Genomic DNA, 13,630 nt, shown 5'->3' on the forward strand with positions numbered 1-13,630 from the left:
TGAGGTATTTGGATGGGTATATGAATAGGAAGGGTTTGGAGGGATATGGGCCAGGTGCTGGCAGCTGGGACTAGTTTGCGTTGGGATATCTGATCGGCATGGACGGGTTGGACTGAAGGGTCTGTTTCTGTGCTGTACATCTCTATCACTCTTTGACTCTGTGAGTCTATAGTTTATCTGGAGAGTGCCCAGTCAATGGGCACTCAGTGACCCTTAATTAATTTGGCCAACTTGCACCATGCATGAGCTAGTAGCCTCAATACCCCACCTATTGAACTAGGTTAATTTGGCATAGCTGGTCAGCATGGAAGAGTTGGACCGAAGAGTCTGTTTCTGTGCTGCACCGCCCTATGACTCTATCCCAGTTCTGGGAGCCCCAGCAGGGGGCACAAAATCCAACTCCTTACCTATGGGCAATTCTTTTTCTGCCTCTACAGCAATTTTTCCCTGTTATCACACTTTGGTGTGAACATTTTCCGTCGTAAATTCCCAAGACAAACAATATGGGAGAATCTGTAAAATTGTCACACTGTAATTGCACCCTCCCATCAGTGGTGGTGCTATAGCTCCACAGTTCTGTGACTCCCAGCTTGTTTCTCTCTCCTGCTGAGAAACCTTATGTTTCAACTGTTTCTCTGGTTCCCAAATTACTTTTTATTTTAAGAATGAACAATAATAATAAAATCAATGCGTCACAGGGAAAAAAATTATATTAGTCAAAAAGAAAGCAATATTTTAAAATAGGGAATGAATCAACTCTGACTACTGTACATTCTGATTCAATTATTTCCTGTCTAAACCTGTCACCTAAATAATTTGCTTGATTTGAGTTTCATGTATACAATACTGAGTGTCAATGAGTTTCTGCAGCTTTCAATGAATCGTCTGATACTATATCATAACATCACACTCCCCACAAAAATTACTTGTTAAAAAAAGTAAGCATATTTTCTAATGATATTTCAACTCTCCACAAACTAAATGCAACCTTCCTTGTCATTTCATTTCATATTGGCCATTGTTTGTCGGATCTTTGTCTCAAACTCCAAATCTTACACTTCTTGGAAACCAGACATGATGACAGTCTCTCACAGGCTCTCAAAACGTTCTGACACCCAGAAGATGGGCTGAAGGACCTTTTTCCTTGCTGTAAAAATTCCATGACTCCATCCCTAATGTACAAACCATGGAGCGAATGATGACCTTGTGTCATTGTGTTGGTGGTTCAGTGGTAGAACATTTGTCTGACCCACTGGATTGCCTGGGTTTGATTCTTAGCCAAAGTAAGGCAGTTTCATCTCTCTGTTAGAGCCCTCCTGTAGCACAGTGGTAGTGTCCCTACCTCTAGATATGAAGGCCTGAATTCAAGTCTCAAAAGCTCCAGAGGTGTATAATAATCCCTAAACAGGTAGATTAGAAACAAAAAACGCAGAAATAAAAAAAAGACTTGTCTTTGGTTTGGAGGGAGAGACAGAATAGGTCTTTAGGCTTTTAGCATTTTGAGGTCTGGTCCAAGATTAATTTAACACACAGAAAGTCAAGGGCTACCTCGAGAAGTCTGAGAATCCAACCCGGACGGCCTTGTCTCAGTGCTTCCTCCTCAACATTAACACCTACCATCGGTGGACTCCTGCTTCGATCACTGTATGTGAACAACTCGTAAAGAACAACACCAAAGCTCCACACATCTGACTCTCTGGAAAACTTGCTGTCCATCAGAGATTCAACAGCGTACCTAAACACAAAGACAATCTCCTTCAAATAATACACTCAAGACATTCCAAACAGTATCATGAAAGAAACTTCTCCAGTGTTTACTTTTCAAAAGTAATTTGTGGAAGTCAGCATCGTCCAGCATTTATTTCCCTGTCCGTGTTCTTGGGTAGAGAGAAAGTGAGGACTGCAGGCGCCGGAGATCAGAGTCGAGAAGTGTGCTGCTGGAAAAGCACAGCCGGTCAGGCAGCATCTGAGGAGCAGGAGAGTCAACATTTTGGGCAGAAGCTCTTCATCAGGAATGTATCCTGATGCTGCCTGACCTGCTGGGCTTTTCCAGCCCCACATTTTCAACCGTGTTCTTGGGAAGATTGTGGTGAGGGTGAGGCCACTGAGGAGCTAGATGGTTCATTTCAGTACGGCTGGTGCAGGTGCAGCTCAGAGCAGGTAAAGAGGAGGTAAGGGGTCTAGGAAGCAGTTTTCCTTCATACAGGACATTCCCTAATGAATTTTTATAATAACTCAGTACTTCAGTGCATTGCACAAGGTAATCTTGTCATTCCAGATTTATTCAATATATTGATTTAAAATTTCCAGCTGAGGATGGTAGGATTTGAATTCATCTCTTGAGTATTAGTCTGGATTATAAACCCAGTAATAATTATCACTCTGCTACAGTCCACAGTGCAGTGCACAGTCTCTGCATGGTAAACTGTAACCAATTGCATCAGTGATGTGTTCTGTGTTTGATTACACGATAACTGATCAATGCTCACTGTGCTTAATTGGTTAAGTCTGGGTGATGACTCAGAGCTAGAGAAAATACAAAAGTGGCTGGAAATTGAGCTGTAAGCAAAAGTGTAGACACTTAGTGACAGCAGAGATATTTTAAAACTCTTGTAAATAATCCAATACATGTGGTTTTATTCCCCACATTGTTCTGAGACAGATAAACTATGTAACAAACTGGTGAATATACAGCAGTGTTGAGCTCCTTGACTGTTGTTACAGCTGTGCAGATTGGACAGTACTTGCAGGGGTGGACTACAGCACCCATTTCTACATGTTTACCTCATTACATGCATATACACTTCCCTCAGAGAGTTGGTAAATCTGTGATATTCACTGTCATGGAGTGTAGTGGATGGTGGGACATTGAATAAAGAAGGAAATGGACAGATTTTTAATTAGCAATGTGTTGTAGGGTTATGGAGAGGAGGCGGGGCAGTAGAGTGAGATCAAGATGAGATCAACCATGATTGTATTAAATCGAAGAGCAGGCCATATCTATATTGAGGGAGTGCCACACTCAGAGGCACTGTTTCCAGATGAGAAATCGAGACCCCAATTGTTCTCTCAGTTGTATGTAAACAAATCTCACAGCACTACTTAGCAAAGAGCAGGGGATTTCTATCCAGTGTCCTGGGTCTACCTTCATCTCCACCCACCAACACAATAACAGATGATGTGACCATTAAAGCATAGATGCCCCTGGGAATTTGTTGAGTGCAAGTTATCTGCTCCTTTTCCGACAACAGCGACTGCATTTTTAAAAGTGCCTCATTGGCTGTGAAGCTTTTTTGGGATGGTCATGAAAACTGCTACATAAATGCAAACCTTCCTTTCGTAACACAGTGTACCCCAGGACAGCAGTACCTGACTGAACCTTATTATTCATGGAAAACTTCCGCTGCTCTCACCAAAAGATCGGACTCTCTCCAGGCTCCAGGACCTTGTAATAATCTTTGTCACCCGGCAGGACCTTGGTCAACCCAAAGTCACCGATTTTTACACAGGTGTCGCTTTCTACCAGAATGTTCCGTGTCGCCAGGTCCCTGTGCACGTAACGTTTGGAGCCAAGGTAGTCCATTCCCTGTCAAAACGAAGATGCAGTGTTGTCACTTGCTTGGCCTACAGGTTGGACCATTTCAAAAGCTGTGCTTAATTTGGTTAAGAGGAGCTGTTGGCCACTGGTACCCTTCATCCAGCTCACGTTCCTGGAGCCCAGGTTCAAATCCTGCCATGGCGTTTGGTATTTTCTTTTTCAGAATCTATTCATAACCATGAAACTGATTGTCAGGAAAAACCCATCTGGTTCACTAATGTCTTTGAAGAAAGGAAATCTGCCATCCTTACCTGGTCCGGCCTACATGTAACTTCAGACCCACACAATGTGGTTGACTGTCAACTGCCTTTGAAATGGCTTAGTTCAAGGCAGGCAGGGTCAGGGCAGGGCAAAAAATGCTGGCTAGTCAGAGACACCCACGTCCCAAGAGTGAATTAAAAATACCTTAAACCCACCTCTGAAAACACTTGGGACCTCACCTGGAGTTGCCAACCTTCTAGATTTACCCTGGAGCAGGGATTAAGGACGCGTTTCCAGAATCTTGCAGTGAGAAAACCCCAGAGTAAAGTGATTTTAAAAAATTGTGTTTTTAATGTAATATTCTTTGAATATTTTGGTTATTGATATTGGACATTGGGTGAGGTAATGGGTGGACCATGACAAGGGCATCACGATGATGTGTGTTGGACAATCGCTGGCAAATGTGTGGGGGTGAGTGAACCTGGAGATGGGGTGACGGGGACAGGAAGGTGTGGTGGTGGTCAGTTAATGCCATGTCTAGGAAAATACCCATCCAGATCCAGTGATCAATCCCTGTATACGAAACCCGCACAATTCCTCCCAAAAGAATCTAACGTCCCCCTGGAAGCAAAAGGTGCTTGTGCACCCATTCATGAGGGAGAACATGTTCCTCCTTCGGGAGTGTTTGCTTTCAGTCTAGTGCATTGGTATAGCGCCTTTCATGATTGCAGCATGTCCCAAAGCATTTTGTAGCCAGTGAACAGCTTCTGAAATTGGGGGAGGCAATGGTCTGGTGGTATTATCGCTGGACTGTTAATCCAGAAACACAAGCAATGTTCCTGGGGCTCCCCATAGCTTATGGCACATTAATCCAATCAAAATCTGGAATTGCAAGTCTAACAATGGCCATGAATCCACTTTCGATTGTTGGAAAAACCCATCTGCTTTACTAATGTCCTTCAGGAAGGCCTGATGTGGATGTGCCAGCGTTAGGTTAGGGAGGACAAAGTCAGAAGTCACATGACACCAGGTTCATTCGAAAACACAAGATTTCGGAGCGTTCCTCCTTCATCAGGTGAGGTCACCTGACAAAGGAACAGCGCTCCGAAAGCTTGTGATTTCGAATGAACCTGTTGGACTATAACCTGGTGTCATGTGACTTCTGACTTTAGGGAATGAAATCTGCCATCCTTACCTGGTCTGGCCTAAGGGCATTTAAATGGGCATTAGACATACATATGGATAATAATGGAACAATGTAGGTTAGATGGGTACCAGATTAATTTCACAGGTCGGCGCAACATCAAGGGCCAAAGGGCCTGCACAGCGCTTTGTACACGTGACTCCAGACCCAGAGCACTGTGGTTGACTCTTAAGTATCCTCTGGGCAATTAGCGATGGGCAGTAAATGCTGGCCCAGCCGGTGATGCCCTCATCCAATAAATACATTTAACAAAACACATGGTGACTACCATAATGTTGGAAATGTGGAGGTTCATTTGTGCACAGTAAGATCCCACAAAGTAGACCAGTGTAAATGACCAGATATTCCAGTGAATACAGAATGAGTGACAGAGGTCGACTGGGGTGGGGTTAGGAATTTTCCCATTCTACTTTGAAAAGTGAACACAGGTGCAATCTGGGATCAGGAAGCAAAGTGGGCCGGATCATGAAAGTTTGGGATGAAAAGCCAAAATAACGGAATGAAACCTGACAATTAAATTCCTTAGAAATATAAGAGCAAGGTAAGTGAGCTGATGGCCAGTGTTGGGAGGCCATTTGGCTTTCGTTCACGTGCCCTGCATTAAATGGTCAGCTCACCACAACGTATTTGGGAAGTGTGTTTTGATAATCAAACCTTTCTATCCCATCAGCCATCGCAAATATGTAAATACCCAATCACAGCAACAAGGAGATCAATTTCCCTGACTGACAACAACTCAGGACAAAAGCAATTCACAACCATGCAACTTAAGTTATACCCCTTTCAAGCCTTAAATGCATATACACATTCATAATTAATCCAGGCAAACGTTAGATAGTTTGACACATATTATGTGGGCGAAATAGAGTGGAATCAAAGTTCTGAAGATGAAATTCCCAAACCAGAAAGGCACAGTCTTTTTAATTTTAACAATGATGACACATTGTTGTTGGTACAGCAATTGTCATTCTATGATTCAGTAGCAGACTGGAGAAACATAAGTCTCTTCTTATATTAGAATTCTTTTTCTTAAGTTTATATTTTTGTCTTTTGGAGAGCAAGTGAGAGAGCTGTTTACTGTTTGGTGGCTCTAGATGTTTCCACTGCACTGTCTTCACGGATCTATAGCAAACTGTGTCTGGACCAATCCAAGGGCACTTATCAGGCAGCTTTTCCTCAACATGAAGACTCCATGAGCTGCTCAGTCTTAACAATGCAACAGAATCACTGCTCTAAAAGCAATATGGTCTTGTGCAGCTGTAAATTTACCACACAAGCTTTCAAGTTGCAAAACCCTCCTGGTTTTTAACCATGTACAATTCCCGATTTCCATAATCTCAAAAAGAAAAAAAGTTTGGTCCCTTATAACAGTTATGTTCCTTTCTCAGTTAAGCTCAACACCAGGGATGGCACAGTGGCTCAGTGGTTAGCACTGTTGCCTCAACACCAGGGACCTGGGTTTGATTCCAGGTGACCATCTGTGTGGCACTTGCATGTTCTCCCCGTGTCTGCGTGGGTTTCCTCCGGGTGCTCCAGTTTCCTCCCACAGTCCAAAATTGTACAGGTTAGGTGGATAGGCCATGGGAAATTGCCCATAGTGTTCAGGAGTGTGTGGAATAGGCATGGGAAATCAGGGTGCCCCCCAGTGGGTTGGTGTGGACTCGGTGTGCTGTCTGACCTGTTTCCACACTGTTGGGATTGTATGATGAGTGACCAGGATGTGTCTGCAGATTCTCGACTGCGTAGAAGTGGAATTTGTAGGAGAGGTAGCCACCTTCATGGAGTTACTCATGACTGGCCACTACTTCCTCCTCTTTGGGGAGAGTTTGCCACAACTGAGATCTAAGTTGCGCCGGGCATGGAAGTTATTCGATAAAGGGAAGGTGGGGAGTGACGGGCATGTGTCAAAGCAGTTGGCCAAGGATGGAGGTCCGCCCTGGGGAATCCTGACTGGGAAGAGCTCGCATGTTTCCCTGCAGATGAGTAGGTCTGAGCCCAAGTGAAAGTGCCCCCTGTGGGGGATGAATATCAGTCCGAGTGCCCTTTAAACAGGGCACCAGGGCCTTCAGCCTCATTCAGTAATGGCCAGTATGATAACGCGCTTTGCATTGGACAATCTGTGCTGCTGCTTTGATGGGAAGACCCCTCATAAGAACATAGGAACTAGGAGCAGGAGTAGGCCATCAGGCCCTTCAAGCCTGCTCCACCATTCAATAAGATCATGGCTGATCCTTTCATGGGCTCAGCTCCACTTACCCGCCCTCTCACCATAATCCTTAATTTCTTTATTGTTCAAGAACATATCTATCTTAGCTTTAAAAACGTTTACTGAAGTAGCATCAACTCCTGCCCTGGGCAAGGGGTTCCATCGAACAACAACCCTCTGAGTTCCTTCTCAATTCAGTCCAAAATCTGCTCCCCCTAATCTTGAGGCTGTGCTCCCTTGTCATAGCTTCACCTACCAGTGGAAACATCCTATTTAATTCCATTTTATTGATTCCTTTCCTGATTTTATATGTTTCTATAAGCTCCCCCCTCATTCTTCTAAACTCTAATGAATATAATCCCAGTCTACGCAGCCTCTCCTCACAAGCCAACCCCCTCAACTCTGGAATCAACCCAGTGAACCTCCTCTGCCAGTCCATCTTGAGGCTCTGCCCTCTCGTCCTAGTTTCACCTGCCAGTGGAAATATCCAAAGCGAATGCTCTCTTGGTGACCCGACACTCACCTTGCATATCTGGGAAGCGTACAGCAGAAGCTTCTTGTGGTCCAGTCTGGATTTATTCTTTTGCAGGTAATCTCTCAGGCTTCCAAATGGCAGATATTCCATGATCAGTCTCAGGTTCCTGCGACCTGATGGAATTGAACAACAGCTATTTCTGACAGCAGAGGTGTTGCATGGGTGTGTAATGTTGTGAGTCAGGGACATGTTGTTGGGAAATGTGAATGGCATGGAGCTCTCAGTAAAATCTGAATGTTTGTTTTAATGAGTCAGAGTGTGTCAAACCAATTATCCTCTTGATCTTTGGAACAAATTTTTATGCAAACATTTAGGCTATAGGTAGGATTGAAAATACAGATTCATACCTTCATAATAAAGGAAATTATTTACTACTGAGGAATCTTTCTTCAACCTTCATTCTCTCTCGCTGCTTTTTAAAATTTTGGGGGGAATTTTCTTTAATTAATTAATTAATGCTCCTGATTTCTCCTCTACCTCCAGCCCAGTTTACATCTTCCTCCTTTCTGCTTTCCTGTGCTGAAATCAAAATATATTAAATTGTCACCTCTTCTCACTTTCCAACCTTGAGACTTCTAATGTTTCCCTTCAAACTCCAGACTGCCAGCACTGGGGGAAGCCTGAAAGTGTTGTGCCACAATGATCCAATCAGACAGATGGAGGTAAAATGAATTTGTCTCTTTGCAATTTTTATTACTGTCAGAATCAGTGTGGAAGGGGTTACAGTTGTATGATTTCCATGGATGGTGATGGATAGCATGAGGGGACGAAGCTTTAAATTGAGGGGTGATAGATATAGGACAGATGTCAGAGGTAGTTTCTTTACTCAGAGTAGTAGGGGCATGCAATGCACTGCCTGCAACAGTAGTAGACTCGCCAACTTTAAGGGCATTTAAATGGTCATTGGATAAACATATGATGAAAATGGAATAGTATAGGTTAGATGGGCTTCAGATTAGTTCCACAGGTCAGCCCAACATTGAAGGCTAAAGGGCCTGTACTGTGCTGCAATGTTTTATGTTATATATTTCGCTCAATTAGCAGGACAGAAGGTTTATAATGTAGAGTGGTGCCAACAATGTGGGTTCAATTCCTGCACATGCTGATGCTACCCTGATGACCCTAAGCTACCCCTTGCCTGATGTGTGGTGAACCTTATGTTAAACTCACCATCAACTCTCTCTAATGAGAGAGTGCAACTATGGCTGCTTTAGTTGTACCCCGCAGATATCTGGAGAGATTTGAGAAGTTGGGACTATTTTCCTTCGAATGGAAAAGGTTGAGTGGGGGTTTAATAGAGTTCAAAACGTGGAAGTTTTCACATAGAGCAGATAGGCGAGGAACAGTTTTCACCAGCGGGAGGGGCAATGATGGACGACCAATATTTAAAATAATTGGACAGAGAAAGCCCCACCCTGGGGGGAACCATTTACAGAGGGACCTGATGGAATATCTGCCATTAAAAAAGGTCAGAGTGCACCTCCTTCATCTTGTGATCCAATGTTGCAGTCCTGCTTCACAAGATCTCATCTTCCTCCTCACCCACCCCTCTAAATCCTCAACTGCAAATTTACAAACAATGGAATCTTCAGCTCCAAAGGTGTTTCTCAATAAAAGATAACAAAGAGGAGAATCGGGAAAAGAAAGCGTTTTCCTGCTCACCGACACTGTAGCAAACCCCTTTGTATTTCACAATGTATTTATTGTGGAGATTCTTGACCACCGCAATCTCCCGCTCAAAATCGCGAAGGTGCTTGGTTGTGCTGTGCTGTAGTTTCTTCACGGCGACTAGGTCTCCCGTGTTGTCACCATATGGATCATAGCGGCACAGCTCCACACTGCCAAAGTTTCCCTGACAACGAGGCAACCAGAGAAATTGATAAAACCGAGCGCATGGACAGGGGGCTTGATAACACTCCGAAACTGTCCTGATCCTCCCGGATTAGAGATTAGCTCACCGTTGGGAGCATTACCCAGGAAAGTTTAGATTAGATTCCCTACAGTGTGGAAACAGGCCCTTTGGCCCAACAAGTCCACACCGACCCTCTGAAGAGCAACCCAACCCACTCAGACCCATTTCCCTCTGACTAATTACCTAACACTATGGGCAATTTAGCACGGCCAATTCATCCTAACCTGCACATTTTTGGACTGTGGGAGGAAACCGGAGGATCCGGAGGAAACCCACGCAGACACGGGGAGAATGTGCAAACTCCACACAGACAGTCACCCGAGGCTGGAATTGAACCTGGGTCTCTGGCGCTGTGAGGCAGCAGTGCTAACCACTGTGCCACTGTGCCATCCCAAAGAAAAACACAATTCATGGGAGGTGTTTGTTTTTGGTTTCTACGGTAACTATGGGCCCAGCGGTCAGCTCAAATAAGACAAAATGCATAAGAGCAGAATTAGGCCATTCGACCCAGTGAGTCGGCTCCACCATTCGATCATGGCTGATATGTTTCCCAACCCCATTCTCCTGCCTTCTCTCTGTAACCTTTGATCCCCTTACTAATCAAGAACCTATCTATCTCTGTCTGAAAGACACTCAATGACCTGGCCTCCACAGCCATGAGTTCCACAGACTCACCACCCTATGGCTGAAAAAATTCCCCATCTTAGTTCCAAAGGGTCATGCCTCATTCTGAGTCGGTGCCCTTGGTCCTAGTCTCTTCTACCAGTGGAAACATCTTCTCCATGTCTACTGTATCCAGGTATCTCAGTATTCTGTAACTTTCAATCAGTTCCCAGCTACCCCATCCTTCTATACAAATGTTGGTGGAATTTGATTTCAGTGAAAAACTCTGGAATATAAAACTAATCTCAGTGGGAAGCTCTTCCTCAATATGACAAGCCCTTCATTCCCAGGATCAGTCTTGGAGACCTCCTCTGGATCCGCTCCAAGGCGAGCACATCCTTCCTTAGATACAAGGCCCAAATCCTCTCACAATGTTCCAAATATCAAGAGTTTAAAAGATGGATGTAAAAGATCCCATCACATTATTGGAATAATCCCAGGCCAGTGTCCATTTTGGAAATAGAAGCAAAATACTGCAGATGCTGGAAATCTGAAATTAAAAGAAAAGAGCAAGTACTGAAGAAACTCAGTAGGTCTGGACGTATCTGTGGAGAGAGTCTGGTATGACTCTTCTTCAGACTCTTCATGTTTAAAGTCTCTTCTTCATATCAGAGGGCAGTTAAGAGTCAACCACATTGCTGTGGATCTGGAGTCACATGTAGGCCAGACTAGGTAAGACTAGTAGATTTTCTTCCATAAATGGCTTTAGTGAGCCAGTGAGCTTCTCACTGAGATTAGTTTTATATTCCAGAGTTTTCACTGAATTCAAATTCCACCAACATTTGAACCCATGCCTCCAAGACCATTGGCCTGAGTTTCTGTATTATGATCAGAGTGCTGCTGGAAAAGCACAGCAGGTCAGACAGCATCTGAGGAGCAGGAAAATCGATGTGTTGGGCAAAAGCCCTTCATCAGAAATGAGACCTCATTCCTGATGAAGGTCTTTTGCCCAAAACATCAATTTTCCTGCTCCTCGGATGCTGCCTGACCTGCTGTGCTTTTCCAGCACCACTCTAATCTTGACTCTAATTTCCAGCATCTGCAGTATCCACTTTCACCTCTCTGTATTACTTATCCAATGATGTTGCCACAATGGCATCATCACCTCATAAATCACTGAACCATTATCATTTTTTAATTCATTGGTGTTTTGGATGTAGGTTTGCTCGCTGAGCTGGAAGGTTCATTTTCAGTCGTTTTGTCACCATGCTAGGTAACATTATCAGTGAGCCTCCAGATGAAGCATGGGTGGTATGGCTCACTTTCTATTGATGTGTTTAGGTTTCCATTACCATTGTAACCAGTACTCTATCAACAAACACATTGACTTGGGTCCCATTTACTACCCCTGAGAAAAGGAACAGGAAATGACATCACCACTGGAAATGACATCGCCGCCAGAAATGACATCATCAGTTCAAGGACACCGAAATACATAAATAGAAAGTGGGCCATACCACCAGAGGCTCACTGGTGATGCTACCTAGCATGGTGACGAAACATCTGAAAACGAACCTTCCAGCTCAGCGAGCAAACCTAATTCCAGAAGCTCAGCCTGAGCTACAAGTCTTCTCAAAACTCACAATTCTGATACACACACACACACACATACACACACACATATACTGACTGCCACATTCCATACCGTCATAGAATTAAACAGCACAGAAACAAACCCTTCGGTCCAACTTGTCCATGCTGACATAATCCCAAACTAAACTAATCCCACCTGTCCATATCCCTCCAAATCTTTCCTATTCATGTATCCATCCAAATGTCTTTTAAATGTTGTAATTGTACCCACATCCACCACTTCCTCAGGAATTTCATTCCACACATGAAACACTCTCTGTGTAAAAAATTTGCCACCATGTATTTTTTAAAAATCTCTCTCCTCTCACCTTTAAATGAGCCCCCTATTCTTGAAATCCCCCATCCTATCTATGATTTTATGAACTTCTATTAGGTCACCTCTCAACTTCCTATGCTCCGGTGAAAAAGAATCCCATCCTATTTAAACCTTTCTTTATAATTCAAACCTTCCATACCCACATTTCTAAGGTGAGTCATTGGCTATTACATCTTTTGCAAGTCTCTTTGAGACTTCCAAAAGATGTGATAGGCACTACGGAAATCATTTGAGATCACTGAATCCGACACAGAACAAGATTAGAGCTGTGACCTTCCTCACTCACCTCTCCCAACCCAGTTTTATTCCTCTATGAATTCAGTGCAAGTACCTTGCCCAAGACTGAGATGAATTTAAGATGCCTCTCTTCAAAGAAACTGGAATCATCCTGTTTCCTCATGTCCACAAAACGCCAGAATCCATCAGTACTGGGGAGGTCAGTGGGTGACAGGTCACACAGCCGTTCATAGTCTGCAATCAGACAAAGACATTAATAACACTAGGAGCTTAATGCAGGGTAGAATTCTGACCTTTCACATCCAGGGTCTTATACAATACCAGCCTCAGCTAATAGATTATAAATCATGCTCAGCCCTATGAGGTTAGTCTTTTCTAGCTCAGCAGAGTTTCCGTTGTAATATCAAACTGCTTCTAAATTGGCATCAACTGTTTGGAAATGATGACTGTGTTGAAGCCCAAAGTGTCTGAGATTGGGGGTGAGACATGCCAATGGGGGCAGTTAGAGGGAGCACTAATCTGCCTCCAATCCTGTGCTGCACCAGCCTGGGGAGTTTTATTTAATCATGGTATTAGCACACTAGAGAGAGGTGACCCAAGTTTAGGAAGCTGAGATGTGGAAACGGTTTGGACAGAGATGAGAAATGGTAAAGGCGTGAAGTCACTTTTGAGAGTGGTGTACAGGCCCCTGCCTAACAGTTACCACACAGTTAGGTGGGTCATGAAGGATGACATAATGGTGGCTTGTTGGAAAGGCATTACAATAGTCTTGGGAGATTTGAACTTACATTTTTGAATGGAAAAGTCAGGTGGGCAAAGGTAGCCGAGGTGAGGAGTTGATGGAATGTTTCCAAATAGTTTCACAGAACAATAATAGAATTGCACGCAATATTCCAACAGTGGCCTAACCAATGTCCTGTACAGCCATAACATGACCTCCCAACTCCTGTACTCAATACTCTGACCATTTCCAGGGCAGAAATGACTAACACGAGGGATCATAGTTTTAAGCTGGTTGGAGGAAAGTATAGAGGGGATGTCAGAGGCGGGTTCTTTACACAGAGAGTTGTGAGAGCATGGAATGCATTGCCAGCAGCAGTTACGGAAGCAGGGTCATTGGGGACATTTAAGAGACTCCTGGACATGCATATGGTCACAGAAATTT

General features: G+C 43.9%; 1 protein-coding gene across 1 annotated transcript in view; it reads right to left on the reverse strand.

Annotated features, from left to right (window-relative positions):
• Positions 1-13,630, reverse strand: part of LOC122565442 (tyrosine-protein kinase JAK2-like) — a 116,112-nt gene that overhangs the window by 6,073 nt on the left and 96,409 nt on the right. The window contains exons 18-22 of the mRNA XM_043721426.1: positions 12,560-12,699; positions 9,407-9,596; positions 7,733-7,857; positions 3,414-3,586; positions 1,618-1,735 (exon numbers count right to left, since the gene is read on the reverse strand). Of these exons, the coding sequence (XP_043577361.1) occupies positions 1,618-1,735; positions 3,414-3,586; positions 7,733-7,857; positions 9,407-9,596; positions 12,560-12,699 (746 nt within the window). The remainder of the gene's footprint in view (positions 1-1,617; positions 1,736-3,413; positions 3,587-7,732; positions 7,858-9,406; positions 9,597-12,559; positions 12,700-13,630) is intronic.

The sequence above is a fragment of the Chiloscyllium plagiosum genome, chromosome 31, assembly GCF_004010195.1.
Source record: "Chiloscyllium plagiosum isolate BGI_BamShark_2017 chromosome 31, ASM401019v2, whole genome shotgun sequence".
Classification (NCBI taxonomy): domain Eukaryota; kingdom Metazoa; phylum Chordata; class Chondrichthyes; order Orectolobiformes; family Hemiscylliidae; genus Chiloscyllium; species Chiloscyllium plagiosum.